General features: G+C 41.6%; 1 protein-coding gene across 2 annotated transcripts in view; it reads right to left on the bottom strand.

The window, feature by feature from the left end:
• Positions 1-23,168, bottom strand: part of MMP28 (matrix metallopeptidase 28) — a 102,740-nt gene that overhangs the window by 21,131 nt on the left and 58,441 nt on the right. For both annotated transcript variants that reach the window (XM_077296269.1, XM_077296268.1), the window contains exon 3: positions 15,346-15,512. In XM_077296269.1, the coding sequence (XP_077152384.1) occupies positions 15,346-15,512 (167 nt within the window). The remainder of the gene's footprint in view (positions 1-15,345; positions 15,513-23,168) is intronic.

A 23,168-nucleotide genomic window follows, 5' to 3' on the forward strand; every position in this document is an offset into this window, starting at 1 on the left:
AGCACGTCACTGGAGCATTGGAACCATTCGTGGTGGCTTTACACTTGTATAAAATAGCAATATAAACAAAATTTCAAATAGGAAAATCAAGTGGCACTCTCCTGTGCTGTAACCCTTTTACTGTAATTTGTCTATTACATTGTATAAAGTGGAAGTAAGGGGTAAAAAAAAGAGACCCAATTGGCCCTAATATGCCTGGTGCCCCCCTACCCCAACTTAAACTTTACAAGATGTAATCAATGATTTACAGCAAAGCAGAAGTTGTATGTGGCACTCACCAATGTGGCTTTTCATATTTGAAGCTTTACAAGTGCCAGAGCTAAAAGGAACTAAATGTATAGTATTATTAGTTGGCAATTTGTTATTGCTGGACATCTCATCTGATGAGCCCAGTAAAAAGGGAAGTTGTAGTGACAGGAGGCATCTTATTCACAATGATATGGCTGATAATATTAGTAAGAGAGTAACCCATGGTGATCATATTTACAGTGTTATACATCTAGTATTGGAGTTCTCTTCGATTCCCAGTGTGAAGAATATGGGGGATGTAATGTCATGCTAATCATTTGTATCCTTATCTGGCATGGGATTATAAAATCCCCTTCAGAGTGCAGCTGTATGAGAACACCTACCTCAGCAGGAGGGGTCAAGCCTCAAAAGGCTGTGAGTGACAGATCTCGCACCTTGAGCCAGCCAGCTCAGAGCAGGACAAATGCTTGCTTGCAATATAGAGTCATGCTGAAACTGCCAAAGAACATTCTAGAAACATAATTCCATAAGTAGTTATGGAGATACCATACATCCTAGCTGTACATCGTGTACATTTTCAAGATCTTGGGAACGGACCGAATGCCTCCCAGGGTCTTGCTCCGTTCTAACACTCCAGGGAGGGGAGATACGTAGAATGGCCAGTAGGAACAAGATAGCAAAGATGTGTTTAGTCTAAACATGGGGCCCAGCTGATACAATGGCACCAAAAGTGCATTCCTTGGACCGCCCATTAAAGAGTTATGACTCACCTTAGGTTTTTTTGTTTTTAGCTGCTTGAGGTAAGGGGAGGGGATTTAGGTTCAGCCCAGAGGGCATCAGGGAGTGACCCAAAGGGACTAAAGGCTAGTGTAAGGCCATGTAGTCTCTATGTTATTTCACTACGAAAAGAAGGTCACATCGTGTGACATGCTGTGAATAACCTAGGAGCCAGCTGGAAGCCCATGCCCCCTGCGGCACAGTGCACACATGGTCGAACATCAACCCAGTAGCTGCCATGATCCATCAGCTACTATTGTATTCACATATCTGACCATAGTATATGTATGACCATCATGTATATAGTGTATTGTCTAGTGTGCCCTTAAGGGGATTAAATACATAATTTAACCTTGGGCTGCTCTTTTATCTCAATCCACAAGTCTGTTTCTAGGTTTAACTTCCATGCTACTGGGGCTGTTTCTGACCCAATATAATCCCGTTAACAGACAGGGCTGGTAGCGCCTTGTTTCACTGGTGCTAGTGAAAGGGGCCTCTCAGCCTGTCAGGGTTGTGAGCAAGTGTGGTGCCACATCAGTGACTGCATGGGCCACATCCTTTCACTCCCCGTGCCTTCCTGTGCCCGTGTCCCAAGGGGATGCGTAACGTCACGTTGGTGAAAGTGGGGAGACCGTATTTCATGATCCATTTGGCATAATAGCGACATCAGGTGAGGTGGCAAGGTGCAGGTTCATCACACCCAGGTATTAGCACAACGATCAGTCACAGTCACCATCCTGCTGGTGATTCCCATGTAAACCAGGATTGCACAACATTTTGCAGGATCACCTCATATACACATAAATTATAATGTAAGAGGTGTTGGATCATGAAGCTCATCCTTTGGCAACATAGACATGACATATGAGGTGTACCTTGAATAAAATGCTAGATAATGTTAATTGAATTTATGTAGTATGATAGGTCACTGTGTGCCCATGAAACACCTATGTAGAAGTCACTGTTACAGCCAGGAAACACTTCCCTGTGAAGTAAGAAGGATGTCTGGTATTTACCATTTCTCAATGTTGAATAGACTCAGACAGTGAGCGCAATGACTACACACATTCATTAGACCACATTAATCATTAAAACCCCGTGTTCCTCTTCAGACTCCAGATAAAATTCCCAGCATTTTTGAGTCTTCTCTGGGGTGTGGTTCTTTCACTTCAGGGTGACACAAAAGGCTACGTGATGAAAGCAGGCATTTTAAAGGCAACACAGCACAGTCAGCAGATCTATACACAGAAAATATTTGAACTTGTTTTAACACATAGATTATATGTAACTGTTCAGGCAAAGAAACTTGTGTATACAAATATATCTGAACTAGATGGTGGCTCGATTCTAACGTATCGGGTATTCTAGAATATGTAGGTAGTATATAGCACAGGCTACGTACTATATTACACAGTGACGTAGTATATAACACAACCGACGTAGTATATAACATAGCTATGTAGTATATAACAGAGCTACGTAGTATGTAACACAGCCACATAGTATATAACATAGCCACGTAGTGGATTGCACAGCTACGTAGTGTATAGCACAGGCCACGGTAGAATATAGCAGAGCCACGTAGTATATAACATAGCCACGTAGTATATTGCACAGGCACGTAGTATATTGCACAGCCACGTAGTATATAACACAGTCACGTAGTGTATTGCACAGCTACGTAGTGTATTGCACAGCTACGTAGTGTATTGCACAGCTATGTAGTATATTGGTCAGCGATGTAGTATATAGCACAGCCACATAGTATATAACAGAGCCACGTAGTATATTGCACAGTCGACGTAGTATATAACAGAACCGACACAGCCACATAGTATATTGCACAGCTACGTAGTATATAACACAGAGCACATAGTATATTGGACAGTCACGTTGTATATTGCCCAGCTACATAGTATATAGCACAGAGATGTAGTATATAACAGAGCCCACGCAGTATGTAACACAGCCCACGTAGTATATAGCAATATGGGCACTATATGCATGGTTAAAAAAAGACTTAAAATAAAAAATAAGCATATACTCACCTTCCGAAGGCCCCTTGAAGTCCTGGCACCTGTGTGCGGTGCACGCGGCAGCTTCTGGTCCCAGGGTTGGTATGAGCGCAGGACCTGTGATGACGTCGCGGTCACATGACCGTGACGTCCTGGCAGGTCCTTGTCGCATAGCATCCTTGGCACCGGAACCTGCCGATGCACTGCCGAGGACAGCGCGTGATGTCGGAAGGTCAGAATAACCTTTTTTTTATTATTATTATTATTATTATTATTATCTGTAACATTAGATCTTTTTACTATTGATGCTGCATACGCAGCATCAATAGTAAAAAGTTGGTCACACAGGATTAATACCTGCGTTAACGGAGTGCGTTACACCGCGGTCCGTTAACGCTGGCATTAACCTTGTGTGAGCGCTCAGCGCTGACTGCAGGGTAGTAAAGCAGCGGCCATTTCGCTGCCAGACTATGGCCGTCGCTGATTGGTCGTGGCAATGGTCGTGGGCGTTTTGCCACAATTTTGGATTTCTATGACAGACAGAGGCCGCGACCAATGAATATCCGGGACAGACAGACAGACGGAAGTACCCCTTAGACAATTATATAGTAGATAATATGTCTGCTGCATCATGGGTCTGTACTGCTGCCAGGGGTGTAGCTTTATGCTGCCAGGCCCATTCATGCTAGCCTCAGTAGTACTGCAGACATACAAGGTGATGCCACATTAATTATATTATCATTATTATAGATTACCATGTTGTTGAAATTTACAAAAGATTTCTTCACAATGTCATTATGCACCAACCACTTGTGCAATTCTAAGAACAAAAAATTACAGGGTATACAGTAAAAAGAATGGTAGCCAATAATTCATAAACAGTTTAAAGTAAAATAATCAATGCTCTGACATTTCCCATAATGACAGTTCTGTGCTGTGTTGGGTATAAATATCTGATTCTTCCGATTTTGTATTAGTCTATGCCTGATGAAGAGACCTGGCTATCTACTGGCTAACACGGTACACGGTATTTTGGAATGTTGCATAAATCTAGGAGTAGGAAACAGAGCGCACGATAAGGTGATACCGTATGGAGGGAGAGTAGGGGAGTGCTGGTTGCGCTCACCTGGTGGTGTAGACACAACTCCTATGTAGGCCTCAAGAAAAGTAGCCGCTGCTGCCCTGGGCAGGTGGATAAATCATCCAGGAGATACTGGATCCAGTTGGATAAACACGTAGGTGGGCTGCGCTGCTGGAGTGAATCAATTCTTCAGAAAGGATGATGAGGAAAAGGTTTTTATTTACAATGCGTTTCAAAGCCCTACCGGCGTCTTTTTCAAGTGAAAAAAACTAATGACATTTGTTTTTATCCAACTGGATCCAATATTTTGGAATGTCAGTGCATTGATTATTTCACTATAAACTAATGTTTATTCATTACTGGCTGCCATTCTACATTGAAAACTTTGTAAATTTTTTCTCCCTGGTACCTCTCATAAGTGGTAACTGCACCATTTTATGCACTAATGCTATTATTCACATTTGCATGGGCATAGAACAATTTTTGGGGGGTTTGAATTTGGTCCATTTTTATTGGTATTTTTCAATAAAGTATGTGACTTTTTATATTACTGGGGTGGTCGTGGATTTGTTGGACTATATTGGTGCTACTGTTATATAAAGTAGGTTACATGTGGTTTTCGCATTGCGTTTTTTCAATACGTTTTTATTGCGTTTTTGATATTTCATCTTTTACATAATGCTGTTTTGATGGTGGTTGCTGGTATTTGACTTCAAAAAAACTTTATTGATACAGTCACCTGCAAATAACATGCGTTTTTCAGTGGGTTTTCACAGCGGACATGCACTGAAAATTTATATGCTTTTTTTACCTGCAGATTTTCCATATCTAATGAAATTCTACAGGGAAAATCTGCTCATGAAATTCAGCGTACTCCCAAGAGAAACTGACATTGAGCATTTGAAACATGCACCGCAGGTCGGTTCACAGAGCACAAAATCTAAGCACAGTTGAGATGAGATTTCTATAGATCCCATCCACTTTTCTCGAACTGTAAGATGCTGCGTTTCTGATACAGTAAAAATATGCAGCTTCAAAAACTCACCAAAAACTCATAATTGGAACACAGTCAAGAGGAGAAAAAGCAAATGCTCACCGAGATTTTGTGATTCACAGAGATAGGTGATAGTAAAATTTGCAGCTTTATTACTGGGGAACATTATTTTGGAAGTGAGGGGCACAGAAGAAAAAGGAAAACTTTTCCAGAACCAGTATAGCAGCAGAAATGGCCTCTTTAAGGCTTCAGTCATTTTTCACGTATTTAAAAAAACGGACTGTTAATCATCAGTGTTTTGGATCGGAAGGAAGAAAAAAAAGAGACGCCAAACACTTCTACTAATTGCAATGTTAGTCACAGCACACAGACTGCACCGATGCCATCCATGCTCTGAACCTGATTTTCATGAATCCATAGACTTGTATGAGTAATTTTGATCCTTGACTTGAATCAAAAACAGAAATGTTCCTGTAATTTTTTGCAGAACCCTTGAGCTGCAATAAAACAAACACAGGTTAATAGCTCTGTAGACTATAATGGGCTCATGCTCAATCCATGAACAGGAATGCCAAGGCCTCCCAGAGGCAGTAGAGACACTATGCGTACCAATCCCAAGCCCTTTTGTGATACGACTGGACATCACCTGATAACATCTTTCTGGTTAGAACCCCACAGTTTAAGCTCACATAGCTGCTACGTGTTATTGAATCTAACATTAACAGATTATCCACAATTTACATCATAACCTGTGTGGTAGATCGGCTCACTCGGCTGGACACAGAGGTAGAAATTGAACACTGTCTCTTTAAGAACGTGCTTGGTTTATGAAATGCTGCATAGACCAAGCTGGAAAATAGTAAACATGGCCCTCTGGGCAAAACAGTAAATCAAAATAAAACACAGTCCCTCTTCTAGCGGGGATCAGCCCACTCAAGGCTAGCAATGTCCACGGTTCAGGTCCTTTGACACAGGCACAAACACTTTCCAGGAGTGCTTCCTCTCCAGACACTGACACCTGCTGCCTGTGGAGGCCAGTTACTTAAGCACCAGACCATATGACTCCTCCCCCATGTAACTTATCACATAACTGTGACACCACACAGATCCTGTCAGCAAACGGCGGTGTCAGCTCTGAAGGTGGAGATAAGTTGGACATCCTCCCACCCACTGTATGGATGTCCACATAAAAGCCAGCCCATTATGCAACTTAGTTTAACCCTCACAACACTTAGTGTGCTGGAGAAAAAACTCTGACTTTTATATCACTAACGCCATTAGGCATAGTGAAAGATATCTTCCCTCCAGCAATTTACCAGTGACTTAGTCATACCTGCCTCTCCTAAAATTATTTTCTCTGGGTCACTTCTACTTGGATTCCTAGAACACAACAACCACTCATGACTATGCCAACTAGACTCTTTCCAGTTTCATCTCATCTCAACCTTCCCCTATTGCAAAAGTCCATAATGCCCAAACCCCAACCTGAGGACCATGGTAGCTAGTTTTCAGGATCGCAAAGTTAGCCCTTATGGCTTCTTGCCCTGAGTGCCAAGTGCTTGTTGCCATGCAAAACCTTTTACAGCAAGCTATAATTCAATGCACAGCATTCTATGCAATTCATTGAGGTGCTGTTGATTGGCGCAATGTTGAATGTAATGGAGCCAGAGCTACATTAGGGCTTTATAATATTTTTTTTGTAGATTCGTGTTAACATCCAGAGGGTTAAGCTTCGTCTTGATGATGTTTAACTGATATATTTACCATAGTGCATTACACAAGTGATTTGATACACATAAAGGGAATCTGTCAGCAGGTTTTGCTATCTAATCTGAGAGCAGCATAATGTAAGGAAAGAGACCCCTATGCCAGCAATGTATATCTTAGTTTACTGGGTGTAGCTGTACCTGAACTACACCGCCAGGCCGCACTCAAATATGGTACAGTAGGCGAGGAGGCAGACACAAAACACCGGCTTTATTGAAATACAGAGGATTATATAATGGAAAATAAAAATAACAGTTATTATAATGAGAACAACAATAATAGATGCAAGGAGAGATAGCTGTACCATGTCAACAAGCTGTGTTCCAGCTATGTCAATGCAAAGTTTAATACAAACTGTCTAAACAATTTCTACAAACTACTCTCTTCTAACTTCCAAGTAATTGGCTTCTGAAAGTCGGGCCACGCTGCTGCAGCACCCTTGCTACAGAACCCTGCTCTACACCCTAACACAGTTGAACACTGGTGCACATTCCCAGTTCTGTAACGACTAGAAGAATGTCTGGTCGCTGCTGCTTCATCCTGATTGAGCTGAGTGTGTTGTGTTGAGCTCTTCCTTCAAATTAAAGGATCCATCTTATTCCGGGTCCAGGCAGGTCCCATTCCCACTTTCAATATTGTAATTACTGGTATCACAGTGTTGTTTCCTCTCTCTGGTTGCAGGTGCTTGAGGAGAACCATCCTTGCTGTGTGATGCAACTCTTTCCTTCTAACACGGTCCTGGTGATCAACACTGCAATACCCGGGCACTGTCTTCTCTCTTGAAGTCGATAGTTCATTTACAAGTCTCTCGTTCTTAGCACACACTTATTGTCCTGCCTGTCTCTCACAGGCATGAGGCTCCCTCTCAACTTTGTGAAATAACACTTCCTGCTTCTTGTTCAAACCAACACAGCAAGATGCAGGTAAGAAATGACTATTCCGAGTGCACACAAATCAGAAGGGAGCATTGTCTCCTAAAGTCACAATGTAATTCAGTTCTCAGCAGGGGCTGACTTCCTACATAGCAGTTGTAATACATCCAGAGCTTTCTCTGCTGTAGATGTAACAGACCTCAAACTAACTCCACCCACACTACAGCTTTCTGTGTACACTGTATATTGGCGATAAGCTACTAATCAGTGCTGGGGTTGAGGCTCGTCTAGGAGGCATGCCATAGTAAAAACTTGCTGGCAGATTCGCTTTAATCTACCTTGCTTAACACACTGCTGTATTTGCAGACAGCATGCAATAGGCCACATTGTTACTGCAAAATTTCTAAGGAATGCAATTTTACAAAGTATCGTCCATACTTTGGGCAGCTGTTGTGTAGACAGAGAAGGGGGATTGGCTTAGCTACTATAAAAAGTTGCCCCCCCTACATTAACAGCATTGATTACACACCTGCAAAAGGAACCTCTGTATTGTGTTAATCATAAATCAGAAGTGGACCTGACAGGGACAGAGGTCGATAGCTGATGATCTGGACATCTTTAGCAATAAAAGTAGCAAGTTGTATCTATTTAGATTTAGTACAGATGTAAAGACTTTCTGCTTTCAACCATTCATTATAGCAACTTTTGTTATTTGTAGAGTAACATCTGTATGACAGATTGAAAAAACAGACAACGGAGATAATTAAAAGGCCTCCAGGGAACTAAACTTTAACATTCGTGATGTGCCATTTGACCATGATTTTTCCATTACTTTGCAGGTCACTCATTGTAGCCAAAAAAACTATAATATACTTTCTATATTGCAATAGACTTTATACTGTGTGTAAGCTTGCCATGTTGATCCAATCGTATCTAAATCTTAACTTGATACAGATATGTTTTTCTTTCTTAATGGAAAACAAATGTTTGCAATAATTAGTAGTTTTGCTCTGCAGATGATAAAAGGGAAGGAAAAAACTGCCGCAACTCAATATCTGCTCCGACTTGACCCAATTACCAAATCAAATTGAAAAAATAGTTCCAAGCAAGACCAGATTAGCAAAAACAAAATAGGTTTCTTCATATAAATAGTGACAGTAGGATCTTTAACATTTAAATATACTATAATAGTATAATATTTAATAAAATATTAATATTAATAGTATAGTATAATAATATTGTAATAAAACCACATACATATTTGTGTTACCTATTATTTTAGTATGTTGCCTGAGGATCCACAGTAAATTCAACAAGTCCAGATTAATTTTAGAGGGCATCTGTCAGTAGGATCAACCCTCCTAAACCGTCTATATGGGCATGTAAGTTGTAGAAAGTTTAATAAAATGACACCTTGATATCTGTGATCCTATGCCTTATTCCAGAGAAATCCACATTTTTCTTAATAAATATGTAAATGAGCTGTTAAGGTCTATGGGCCGGACACAGATCTCCCTGAAAATCTACCTCCAGAACTCATTTTAACCCCTTAGTGACAGAGCCAATTTGGTACTTAATGACCAAGCCAATTTTTACAATTCTGACCACTGTCAATGTATGAGGTTATGACTCTGGAACGCTTCAACGGATCCTGCTGATTCTGAGACTGTTTTTTCATGACATATTGTACTTCATGTTAGTGGTAACATTTCTTCGATATTACTTGCGATTATTTATGAAAAAAATGAAAATATGGTGAAAATTTTTAACATTTTACAATTTTCAAACTTTGTATTTTTATGCCCTTAAATCAGAGAGATATGTCACAAAACATAGTTAATAACATTTCCCACATGTCTACTTTACATCAGCACAATTTTGGAAACAATTTTTTTTTTTTATTAGGGAGTTATAAGGGTTAAAATTTGACCAGCAATTTCTCATTTTTACAACACCATTTTTTTTTTAGGGACCACATCACATTTGAAGTCATTTTGAGGGGTCTATATGATAGAAAATAACCAAGTGTGACACCACTCTAAAAACTGCACCCCTCAAGGTGCTCAAAGCCACATTCAAGAAGTTTATTAACCCTTTACGTACTTCACAGGAACTGAAACAATGTGGAAGGCAAAAATGAACATTTAACTTTTTTTTTGCAAACATTTTACTTCAGAACCATTTTTTTTATTTTCACAAGTGTAAAAACAGAAATGTAACCATAAATGTTGTTGTGCAATTTCTCCTGAATACGCAGATACCCCATATGTGGGGGTAAACCACTGTTTGGGCGCACCGCAGAGCTTGGAAGAGAAGGAGTGGCGTTTGACTTTTTCAATGCAGAATTGGCTGGAATTGAGATCAGATGCCATGTCACGTTTAGAGAGCCCCTGATGTGCCTAAACAGTGGAAACCCCCCACAAGTGACACCATTTTGGAAACTAGACCCCTTAAGGAACTTATCTAGATGTGTGGTGAGCACTTTGAGCCCCCAAGTGCTTCACAGAAGTTTATAAAGTAGAGCCGTGAAAATAAAAAATCGCATTTGTTTACACAAAAATGATCTTTTCGCCCACAAATTCTTATTTTCACAAGGGTAACAGGAGAAATTGGACCACAAAAGTTGTTGTGCAATTTCTCCTGAGTACGTCGATACCCCATATGTGGGAGTAAACCACTGTTTGGGTGCACCGCACAGCTTGGAAGAGAAGAAGTACCGTTTTACTTTTTCAATGTAGAAATGGCTGGAATTGAGATCGGATGCCATGTCGCGTTTGGAGAGCCCCTGATGTGCCTAAACAGTAGACACCCCCCACAAGTCACCGCATTTTGGAAACTAGACCCCTTAAGGAACTTATCTAGATGTGCGGTGAGCACTTTAAACCCCCAAGTGCTTCACAGAAATTTATAAAGTAGAGCCATGAAAATAAAAAATCCTTTTTTTTTCCTCAAAAATGATTGTTTAGCCTGCAATTTTTTATTTTCTCAAGGGTAACAGGAGACATTGGACCCCAAAATCTGTTGACCAGTTTGTCCTGAGTACGCTGATACCCCATATGTGGGGGGGCACTGTTTGGGCACCCATCGGGGCTCAGAAGGGAAGGAGCGCTGCTTGGAATGCAGATTTTGATGGGATGGTCTGCGGGCGTCATGTTGCATTTGCAGAGCTCCTGATGTATCTAAACAGTAGAAACCCCCCACAAGTGACCACATTTTGGAAACTAGACCCCCTAAAGAGCTTATCTAGATGTGTGGTGAGCACTATGAACCCCCAACTGCTTCACAGAAGTTTATAATGTAGAGCCATGAAAATAAAAATAATCATATTTTTTCCACAAAAATGATTTTTCACCCCAAAATTTTTACTTTCACAAGGGTAACAGGAGAAATTGGACCACAATATTTATTGTGCAATTTATGCTGAGTAGGCTGATACCCCATATGTGGGGGTAAACCACTGTTTGGGCGCATGGCAGAGCTAGGAAGGGAAGGAGCGCCGTTTTGGAATGCAGACTTTGATAGATGGTCTGCGGGCATTATGTTGCGTTTGCAGAGACCCTGATGTAAACCTAAACAGTAGAAACCCCCCACAAGTGACCCCATTTTGGAAACTAGACCCCCAAGGAACTTATCTAGATGTGTGGTGAGAACTTTGAATGCCCAAGTGCTTCACAGAAGTTTATAATGCAGAGTTGTGAAAATAAAAAATATTTTTTTTCCACAAAAAAGATTTTTTAGCCCCCACGTTTTTATTTTCACAAGGGTAACAGGAGAAATTGGACTCCAAAAGTTGTTGTCCAATTTATCCCGAGTACGCTGATGCCCCATATGTGGGGGTAAACCACTGTTTGGGCGCATAGCAGAGCTCGGAAGGGAGGGAGCACCATTTGACTTTTTGAGCGCAAAATTGGCTGTGGCGTTTAGAGACCCCCTGATGTACCTAAACAGTGGAAACCCCAAAAATCTAACTCCAACCCTAACCCCAACACACCCCTAACCCTAATGCCAACTCGATCCATAATCCTAATCACAACCCTAACGATAATCACAACCCTAACCCCAAAACAACCATAACCTTAATCAGAACCCTAAATCCAACACACCCCTAATCCTAATCTCAACCCTAACCCTAATCCCAATACACCCCTAATCCCAACCCTAACCTTAACCCTAATCCCAAACCTAACCCTAATCCCAAACGTAACCCTAATGCCAACCCTAATCCAAACCCTAATCCCAACTCTAACCCTAACTTTAGCCGCAACCCTAGTCTTAACTTTAGCCCCAACCCTAGCCCTAACTTTAGCCCCAACCCTAACTTTAGCCCCAACCCTAACCCTAAATTTAGCCCCAACTCTAACCCTAACCCTAGCCCTAACCCTAAATTTAGCCCTAACCCTAACCCTAAATTTAGCCCCAACCCTAACCCTAAATTTAGCCCCAACCCTAACCCTAAATTTAGCCCCAACCCTAACCCTAAATTTAGCCCCAACCCTAACCCTAACCCTAAATTTAGCCCCAACCCTAACCCTAAATTTAGCCCCAACCATAACCCTAAATTTAGCCCCAACCCTAACCCTAACCCTAAATTTAGCCCCAACCCTAACCCTAAATTTAGCCCCAACCCTAACCCTAAATTTAGCCCCAACCCTAAATTTAGCCCCAACCCTAACCCTAAATTTAGCCCCAACCCTAACCCTAAATTTAGCCCCAACCCTAACCCTAAATTTAGCCCCAACCCTAACCCTAAATTTAGCCCCAACCCTAAATATAGCCCCAACCCTAACCCTAAATTTAGCCCCAACCCTAACCCTAAATTTAGCCCCAACCATAACCCTAACCCTAGCCCTAACCCTAGCCCTAACCCTAACCCCAAACGTAACCCTAATGCCAACCCTAATCCAAACCCTAATCCCAACTCTAACCCTAACTTTAGCCGCAACCCTAGTCCTAACTTTAGCCCCAACCCTAGCCCTAACTTTAGCCCCAACCCTAAATTTAGCCCCAACTCTAACCCTAGCCCTAACTTTAGCCCCAACCCTAACCCTAGCCCTAACCCTAAATTTAGCCCTAACCCTAACCCTAAATTTAGCCCCAACCCTAAATTTAGCCCCAACCCTAACCCTAAATTTAGCCCCAACCCTAACCCTAAATTTAGCCCTAACCCTAACCCTAGCCCTAACCCTAACCCTAACCCTACATTTAGCCCCAACTCCTCTAGCTGCCAGCCGGCAGATCATGGCGGGCGCACTGGGCATGCGCCCGCCATTTTCTTACCGAAGGAAGAAGCCGGCGGCCAGGAGAGGACACAGGAGGACCCAGGGACACCGGTAAGTATGATAGGGTCCCCGAATCCCCCTATTTCTCTGTCCTCTGATGTGCGATCACATCAGAGGACAGAGAATTACACATTGCTTTTTTATTTTTTTTTATTTGCGGTCGCCGGTCAACAGTTAATTACCGGCGATCGCAAAACAGGGGTCGGTAAAAACCGACCCCGATCATGTTCTTTGGGTCTCGGCTACCCCCGGCAGCTGAGACCCCAAAGATCTCCTGGGTGCCGGCCGGCGGGCGCACTGCGCATGCGCCCGCCATTTTTTGGCCGGAAGAAGATGGCGGCGCCCATCGGGAGCCACGAGGAGCACCGGGGGAGACAGGTGAGTATCGGGGGCGACCGGGGACCCCATTTCTCTGTCCTCTGATGTGCAATCGCATCGGGGGACAGAGAAATTGAATGGCAAATCGCGTTTTTTGGGGGTTTTTTTGCGACCGCCGGTAGACGGTTAATTACCGGCGATCGCAACTCGGGGGTCGGTAAAAAAAAACCCGAATCATGTTTTCTGGGGTCTCGGCTACCCCCGGTAATGGAGACCCCAGAGAAAATCCGACTCTGGGGGGCGCTATTCACTTTTTCCACAGCGCCGTTAATTAACGGCGCTGTGGTTTAAGTACCCTTAACTGCCGCCGTTAAAAGGCGTATCGGGGAGTTACCAGTGTAAGACATGTAGATCAGGAGAGCAGACTGTTAGTCATTACATGTCTTACACTGGTAATGACTCATTTCATTTACAACAGGATCTGGAGGCATATTCTCAGGGAGATCTGTGTCTGGCCCATATATTTTAACAGTTCATTTATATATTAAGAAAAACATGGATTTCTCTGGAATAAGACATCGGATCACATATCAAAGTATCATTTTATTCAGCTTCCTATCACCTACATGCCCATATTGATGGCTTAGGAGGGATGATCCTACTGACAGATTCCCATTAAAGTAAAAAACAAATCCACTATGCTCAGCTCCCTTGGAGCTTCCATGGCAAAGCTTTCCTGGCTCCCCCATGATTGCTGCAGTGGACCATGTAACATCATGTCTTCACTGAAGACTGGGTATATAGAGACCAGTGAATGAAGCAAAGTGTTGCCATAGAAACACAGAAGTTAAGTATACGGCAGGTTTTTTTTCCAGACTAATCTGCTGTTTTCTTGTAGAAAATCATCAGAAGAATCTGCAGATTTTAAACAGCTTTTTTGAATTTGCAGCTGAAGTTCTCCACATCAAATCCAGTACATATGTATGTACCATAAGAGAGACAATAAGAAGCAGGCTCAAGAGGCTCAATTCACAAGGTTTAAAATATCTGCTAACAAACTCAGAAATGAATATAATATCCAGATTGTAAAAAAAAAAGTTAAAGTTAAAAAAAAAAACACTACTCACATTAATGTCAAATATGTCTGCAGTGTATGAATGTGGATGTGGAAAATGTCTCCAATGTATCTAATATATGAGAAAACTTTATGCAGATCCTTATTGGAACGGGAGAGCAATTACTTGGCACACTGGAATGTGATGTAAGCTTCTCCAGGGAGGTCAAGATGTCACCATGTCTAAAAGAAAGATTTTCTGCTTCTCATTTTACATGGGCACAGAAGTCAAATAGGGAAAAAAGGAATTGTTGAAACTGGCAAAAGGTCACCGGAGATAAAAATGCAGGATCTGTTATCTGGTCCAAGAAGGTCATTTAATAGTTTAGAGACAAAAATGTATAATTGATGGAGAACTTGATGGGCTTTGGCCTTTGCAACAGTGTACTTCAGGGTTTTAACAACTGTGTGGATAGCTTATTCTACTACTTCAATTATTTCTGAATTTTGGGTTTCTGCAATAGATATTGCAAACATAAGATTGGCACCTAAATACAGTCACATCCGGCTTCTGAAAAGCTAGACGAGACTAGCAGGGATGTGACCGCATAGATGTGGTCACATCCCAGCTAGATGTGCTAACAAGACCATCCACTCACAGGACATACAAAGGAATAGGCTAGGTTTCATTTCAGCCAGGAAAACCCCTTTAGTTTGAGGTCTACACAAGAATTTATAGCGCTCTTTTTCAGGTGCGCACATCTTGTATCTGCTATTTTTTTTTTTATAGTGTTTGTACTTTATATGCATAGGTTTGAATGTGTTTGTAACCCTAAACAGAATCCAGCATTTACGTGCAACAAGTGCTTTATTTTACAGTAAACTAAAATATTCTGTTTCCTTATTCATAGAATATTCTGAGGCTCATGTCAAACTTACTTTTCATGGTATAGCGTTTCTGGCGGTGACTTGTTTTAAATGGACCATCATTCAGCCATTTCTTTCTGCCAACATCCTTTACACCACATCTTGGTAGATGCATCTGAAGAATTGTGGCATCATTCAAGTCTCCATTGACTGGGAGATGTGCAGCCCACTGGAAATCTCTGAAAAACAATTTGAAGGAGACACAGGCACCTATGTATTAATTATTTTCCATCCAAAATTAACTGTGTCCATTGACCAAGTACACTCCTCAACATTGAAATGAAGAAGGAAAAGTCACAGAATCATAGAAATCACAGGATTGATTGACACGATAATGATATAGAAATGCTGAAAACAAAAGGAAAATCAAATGTTCAAATCATCTATTTAGATAGTTTCGAGTACGATCACCACGCACAGGAAAACACACACTTACACGCCTTGGCATGCTACAAATGGGGTTATTAATGGTTGTCTGTTCTACTACGCTGAATGCACTTGGGCAAACTAATCATCAAGATCCCCTGCTGGTAAATCCCTCTGAAATTGCTAATGGCATCCCAGATGTGCTTGATGGGAGACATCTCAAGAAAGGCTTCAGGTTACTTAAAGGGAACCTGTCACCTCCAAAATCAAAGGTGAGCTAAGCCCACCAGCATCAGGGGCTTATCTACAGCATTCTGTAATGCTTTAGATAAGCCCCGAAGTATACTAAAAGATGAGAAAAAGAGGTTAGATTATACTCACCCAGGGGCAGTCCCGGTCCGGTTCTGGTCCGATGGGCATCGCGGTCCGGTCCGGGGCCTCCCATCTTCTTACGATGACGTCCTCTTCTTTGATTCATGCTGCGGCTCTGGCGCAGGCGTACTTTGTCTGCCCTGTTGAGGGCAGAGCAAAGTACTGCAGTGCGCAGGCGCCGGGAAAGGTCAGAGAGGCCCGGCGCCTGCGCACTGCAGGGCAGACAAAGTACGCCTGCGCCAGAGCCGCAGAATGAAGACAAGAAGAGGACGTCAAGAAGATGGGAGGCCCCGGACCGGACCGCAACGCCCATCGGACCCGGACCGCAGCGGGAACGCACCTGGGTGAGTATAATCTAACCTCTTTTTCTCATCTTTCAGGATACATCGGGGGCTTATCTACAACATTACAGAATACTGTAGATAAGCCCCTGATGCTGGTGGCCTTAGCTCACCTTCGATTCTGGGGTGACAGGTTCCCTTTAAGCATGAGCAATTTGCAGCCTAGTGTTGTTGAGTTGAAAAATGGATCCTAGGACGCTTTGGCGAAATGGCTGTACCACTGGCTCCATGACCAAATCAATGTAACTCCCTGCTGTTAATGTAGCTGGAATGAACACTAGAATGGTGTGACTACCATAAATTGTGCCTTCCCATACTATAATCCCAGGCGTAGGACTGCTGTGACATTCCCACATGAAGGCCTTTTCGTAGCATTGCCCACGGGGTCTGTAGACTTACCTCTGGCTATCATTGCATCTAAGATAAAAGTAGGACTCAACACTGAAGAGGATAGACCTCTTTTCCAGCTTCCATTGAAATTTGCCCTGCACCACGATAGCCTTTGAGAGTGTTGGCATAAGGTCAATGGAACACTTGTAGCTGGACATTCAGTGCGTAGCCCAAATGCCTTCTGATGGCATGTGTAGACAACCTTGGACACCTTTTGCTTGATATATGATATCTTTCTCTTGTAGTACAGAATAGATTAAGTGGAACAAGTGGTAGGAACGTTTCTCCAAAGTTTGTCACGAGCCATTTTCCAACATGAAAACACCAGGCAGCATATTGCTTGTACTACTATGTGGCCTAAACGTGCTTCCATGACCTGCAGCATCTAAGGACTTGTCTCCCATCAAGCACGTCTGTGACGCCATTGGTTGCCAATTGCAAAGGGAGCTGCCAGCAACGGATCTGGATGATTTGTGTGCCTGAGTGCATTCAGCGTGGCAGATCATACCTCAGACAACCATTAATAACCTCATTAATAACATGCCAAGGAGTGTAATCGTTTGTATTTCTGCTTATTGCACTCATACTCAATACTAAATAAATTGAAATGTTTTGAAAATTTTGTTTCCTTTTTTTAGCATTTGCATATTATTAACATGTCTACTGATTCTGTTATTTCCATAATTCCACAACGTTTCCTTCTTCGTGTTGCAATTTCAATGTTGAGAACTCAACAGTTTATTAAGCAGGTGAATAAAAACTGGAGATTAATCTACAGAGGATATCTGTTGAGAGTTCAGGTTATCCAAACTAAAAAGGAATGCGATAATACTGATAAACCTGTGAGTTGTGTTGCAGATACGATACTTTCTGGAAACAAAAAGGGAAAGAAAAGTCATGTCTTATATCCCAGACCCTTATGGAAGCTAGGTAGTTTATCAGTATGATGGGGATTTTCTTTTATGTTACTTTCTATCATTTACATTTTTCACTCTTTGTTTCATTGCAGCCATTTGGTAAATTCAAAAAAGTTCATTTTTTTCTCATTAATGTATACTCTGCACCCCATCGTGGCTGAAAAAAAAAGAAATGCAGAAATTTGTGCATATTTATTAAAAAAGAAAAACTGAAATATCACATGGTCATAAGTATTCAGACCCTTTGCTCAGACCCTCATATTTAAGTCATATGCTGTCTATTTCCTTGTGATCCTTCTTGAGATGGTTCTATTCCTTCATTGGAGTCCAGCTGTGTTTAATTAAACTGATAGGATTTGATTTAGAAAGGCACACACCTGTCTATATAAGACCTCACAGCTCACGGTGCATGTCAGACCAAATGAGAATCATGAGGTCAAAGGAAGTGGCCAAAGAGCTCAGAGACAGAATTGTGGAAAGGCACAGAGCTATCCAAGGTTACAAAATAATTTCTGCAGTACTCAAGGGTCCTAAGAACACAGTGGCCTTCATAATCCTTAAATGGAAGAAGTTTGGGACCACCAGAAGTCTTCCTAGACCTGGCCGTCCAGCCAAACTGAGCAATTGTGGGAGAAGAGTTTTGGTGAGAGTCTGAGAGGTAAAGAAGAACCCCAAGATCACTGTGGCTGAGCTCCAGAGATGCAGTAGTGAGATGGGAGAAAGTTCCACAAAGTTAACTATCACTGCAGCCCTCCACCAGTCAGGCCTTTATGGCAGAATGGCCCAACGGAAGCCTCTCCTCAGTGCAAGACATATGAAAGCCCATATAGAGTTTGCTAAAAAGCACATGAAGGACTCCCAGACTATGAGAAATAAGATTTTCTGGTCTGATGAGATGAAGATAGACCTTTTTGGTGATAATTCTAAGCGGTATGTGCAGAGAAAACCAGGCACTGCTAATCACCTGCCCAATACAATCCCAACAGTGAAACATGGTGGTGGTAGCATCATGCTATGGGGGTGTTTTTCAGCTGTGGGGACAGGACGACTGGTTGTCATTGAAGGAAACATGAATGACGCCAAGTACAGAGATATCCTGGATGAAAACCTCTTCCAGAGTGCTCTGGACCTCAGACTTGGCAGAAGGTTCACCTTCCAACAAGACAATGATCCTAAGCACACAGCTAAAATAACAAAGGAGTGGCTTCAGAACAACTCTGACTATTCTTGACTGGCCCAGCCAGAGCCGTAACCTAAATCCAATTGAGCATCTCTGGAGAGAGACTTAAAAAAGGCTGTCCAGCAACTTTAACCGTCCAACCTGACAGAACTGGAGAGAATCTGCAAGGAAGAATGACAGAGGATCCTCAAATCCAGGTGTGAAAAACTTGTTGCATAATTTCCAAGAAAACTCATGGCTGTACTAGCTCAAAAGGGTGCTTCTACTCAATACTGAGCAAAGGGTCTAAATACTTATGACCATGTGATATTTCAGTTTTTCTTTTTTACTAAATTTGCAAAAATTTCTGTATTTCTGTTTTTTTCTGTCAAGATGGGGTGCAGAGTGTACGTTAATAAGCAAAAAAATGAACTTTCTTGAATTTATAAAATGGCTGCAATGAAACAAAGAGTGAAAAATGTAAAGGGGTATGAATACTTTCCGTACGCACTGTATACTTTTCCTCTGATTATTATATTCCTACTTTTGGCTTACAAATACTTATGTCAAATACTGACCAAATACTGAACGTTTGAACGTGGCCTTAGAGGCTGGTGATGACTGAATAACAAAGTCATCATATGACAGGGAGCCGACATATGACGCACTATTACGTCATATGTCGGTAAGGGGTTAAAGTTAGATAATGGCTGAATAACATAGCCATCATCTGCTGGAAAAGATGCAGGCTCAGATTCTGGGCCTGGATCAAATACAGGGACCAGACATTGAACCTACCAGTATATTCAATGTCAGTAAGGGGTTAATGTGTTATGTAACATTTTGCTCTAAAATGGCATAAAAAGGCAGAAGGAAAATATAGTGAATTTTTAGTTTTGCGCAAGATTTATGAAACCATTGGCACCATTTTGAAGGAAAACATCAAGCTTTGAAAAATTCCACAAGTGATGAATCGAGCCCTTAGTGTTTCCTGTAACACCTCTACTAGTTTGTATGAACATAAACGTGAATATATACTGAACATTATTATGGGAGTAAAGCCGTGTACTAATCATCGGACATTCCAGAACTGGAAACTGATATATTACTGCATCAAGTTTGATTTGAAATACGTCCACCACTACATCTGCAGTCCCTGACCAAATTTTAAGATCTACCTATAGCTGAGTCCCGTCGCTTGTGCACAGCTGCTCTATGAATGCCCTTTATTGTGTCAGATTTAAGGCAGCTGTTGTGTTCTCTGCATACAAATCAAAGTATTCTGCTCATAAAATTCTTACCAGCCTACCGGCAGTACATGCCCAATGTACAGGATACTAAACAGATCCATTGTTGCAGCAGGAAGTAATCAGTAAAAAAAATGTAAGTGACCAGTAAAAAATCTGTGATATATGAAGTATGTGGTTTATTTGGACATAAATGGCCGCATGTAATTACTTCTAGCTAGAAATCCTCTGGACACAGCTGTCTATATCTGATATATTCTTTTTAATTCCAATCAGGATAATTTTGGAAAAGTTACCTACAAAGTGAGAAAAACAAAGGGATGCTGAAGAATGGGGGTAAATTTAATGATGGAGAGCCTAAAGTCAATTTACTGAAGTAACCACACACAAGTAGTGTTGGTCTGAGTGCCAAGGGCCCACCTCCAGTAATATCAACTCCAGGGTCCCACTTTTCAGCTACGTGCAAATATGAGTTTATCCTCATTCACAATTTTCTATAGCAATAAAATGGTTGTAACTTGTTAGTACTGTTCATATAAAAAGGTAGTGGCCCAGTCCTGCATAGGGTCCCGCCGGCGGATTCTCGTGTTCTCCTGTGTGTCAGTCCGAGCCTGAACACAAGTGAAAGACTTGACATAAAATTGGAAGAAATAGTAAAGCGTAAGACATGTATATCGTAGATATAAAGTGCATTACATTATTTTAGATGTCAACCTAGAAGAGCTGAACATATTCTTCCAGCTCCATTGAAGACATATTGGAAAAATTTGACCACTGCAGTCAATCACAGCCTTAAGACTTAAAGCAGTTAAAAGAAGTGATCTTACCAATCCTCTGGTGTCTTCGACTTGAAAATAAATAGAGACGTCTATGGAGTGTCCAAAAAACAGACGAAAGATGCCTGACTTATTTTGTAATATTTTAAAAATGCCACAAAATACACTGGCATTTCCTGAAGCGGGTTGCGTTTAACAGATGTCGTGTGCACACACCATAGGGGTATGTACACGTGGCATCTTTTAGATGATCCCACTTAGTTTTCCCTGCAAATGACATTTCAGAAAAATGGCTGCAATGATTTTCCCGAAATGTCTTCTTTGGCGCTTCCTTAGCCAATGTATAGGCGGCTGGCAACTTTTAATCTTTAAAATGCTAGTATTAATAGGAAATGGCTTCCAAGAGGTATCGACCAGAACAATAGTCAGGTCACTTCTTTTATCCAGGTTTTGGAAGCCTGAAGCAATTTAAAAAAAAAAAAAAAAAAAAAAACAATGAACATATTCACAGCTGTTAATTTTTACATTGCAGTGTGTATGTGCATTGTTTTTAATGTGTTTTAGTGTTTTTTTAGATGGGTTCCATGCAGAATCTGTGTGGATAAGGTATCATGTTCAAATACCCTAAGAGACACAATGAAATGCAAGGACAAGCTTTCCACGAGACTGCTTCTGGAATGTGAGAAAAGAGTAGGAGTGATTGCCAGGAATCAAAAGTAGTTGAAAAATTTCATTACTGAGAAAGTTGACATATAATATTGAACAATATAGTGGAGAACACACTGAGAAATACAGATATGGAAGGAATGAGGAAACCAAAAAAAAATAAAAGATAGAAGCCCTGTCCAGAAATGGTGTGGGAGTATTTTCTACATTTTCTTTACAGTAAAGGCATCCCGTGAACAACATTTATGGCTAATGAAAAACTTAGCGTAGAATGTTATGAATGAATTGTAGTAAATCTGCTCATTATCAGCATTATTATAATAATTCAATGAATGGTCAGTTAGTCTAGCCATATTGTATTAAGGCCAGTGGCATTCACAGAATGAAGTTTCCAACCAATGTGATAACCAGGAAAAATGGACCACATGTTTAAAGCATGGTTATGCATGGTTAAAACCTAACCCTGTATTCTGCACAAAAAAAGAGACCAGACCATTAAAGAGTAGTAATAGATTTGCAGCCTATATCAATACTTGGATTGGTGCAATACAAGCATTGGCGGACACCGTCAGTAGAGGGCCCATCTCCAAGAACAATATATGGGCCTATTGCAGCCCAATATCTCAACATAATGCACAAATTCCCTTTGATTTGAAGGTACACATGGTCCCCCTTATCTCTTTGGCTCCTGTGCAGCTGCACAGGTTGCAGCAATAATTTGTCCGCCCTTGATTACAAGGGATTTCGGGAATAAAAAATGTAATATTCTGTGGGCTTGGGGACGGTAAAAATATAAATATTTGCTACACTCACTCAACCTCTTTTCTGCCAGTCTCTGTTGACAGGCTGTAGTGTTAAGGCTAAGTTCACATTAGCGTTGTGCGACGGAGCGTCGGGCGCCGCTGCGTCGCCGCATGCGTCATGCGACCCTATATTTAACATGGGGGCGCATGGACATGTGTTGTGATGCGTTTTTTGACACATGCGTTTTTTGCGGCGCACGCGTCAGGGCGCACAGGACGCAGCAAGTTGCATTTTTTTTGCGTCCAACTTTCGGCCAAAAAGGACGCATGCGTCGCAAAATGCAGCGTTTTAGCGTGCGTTTTGCTGCGTTTTTGTTTGCGTTGTGCGTTGCGTCGCCGACGCTGCGTCGCACAACGCAAATGTGAACGTAGCCTTAATGTCATGACTCCACCATACATGACAGGTGCAGCCAATCAATAAGCTCAGTCATGCAGGGCCGGCTCAAGGTTTCTACTGGCCCCGGGCAAAAGAGTCTCAGTAGGCCCCTTTAGCACATACCAAGATTCATGATGCATAGATATGGCAGAGAAATATAGGTATAGTACAATGCCAAAGATTTCACCCACTTCTTACATTACATAAGTGATATCTATTGTAATTTCTACAATAGCTCAAAAACTGGTGAATCCTGGCAGCGCACAGTGCATGCCCTGGAGGGGATTCAAAAGTATTCAGAGTGACTGCAGACTTTCATTTTGGACAGTATAGTCATCCATACATTATTATGAGCACCACATAGTTCTTCATACAGTATTATGAGCACCACACAGTCCTCCATACAGTAAGTATTATGAACA

Source organism: Ranitomeya variabilis, chromosome 3 (assembly GCF_051348905.1).
Source record: "Ranitomeya variabilis isolate aRanVar5 chromosome 3, aRanVar5.hap1, whole genome shotgun sequence".
Classification (NCBI taxonomy): Eukaryota; Metazoa; Chordata; class Amphibia; order Anura; family Dendrobatidae; genus Ranitomeya; species Ranitomeya variabilis.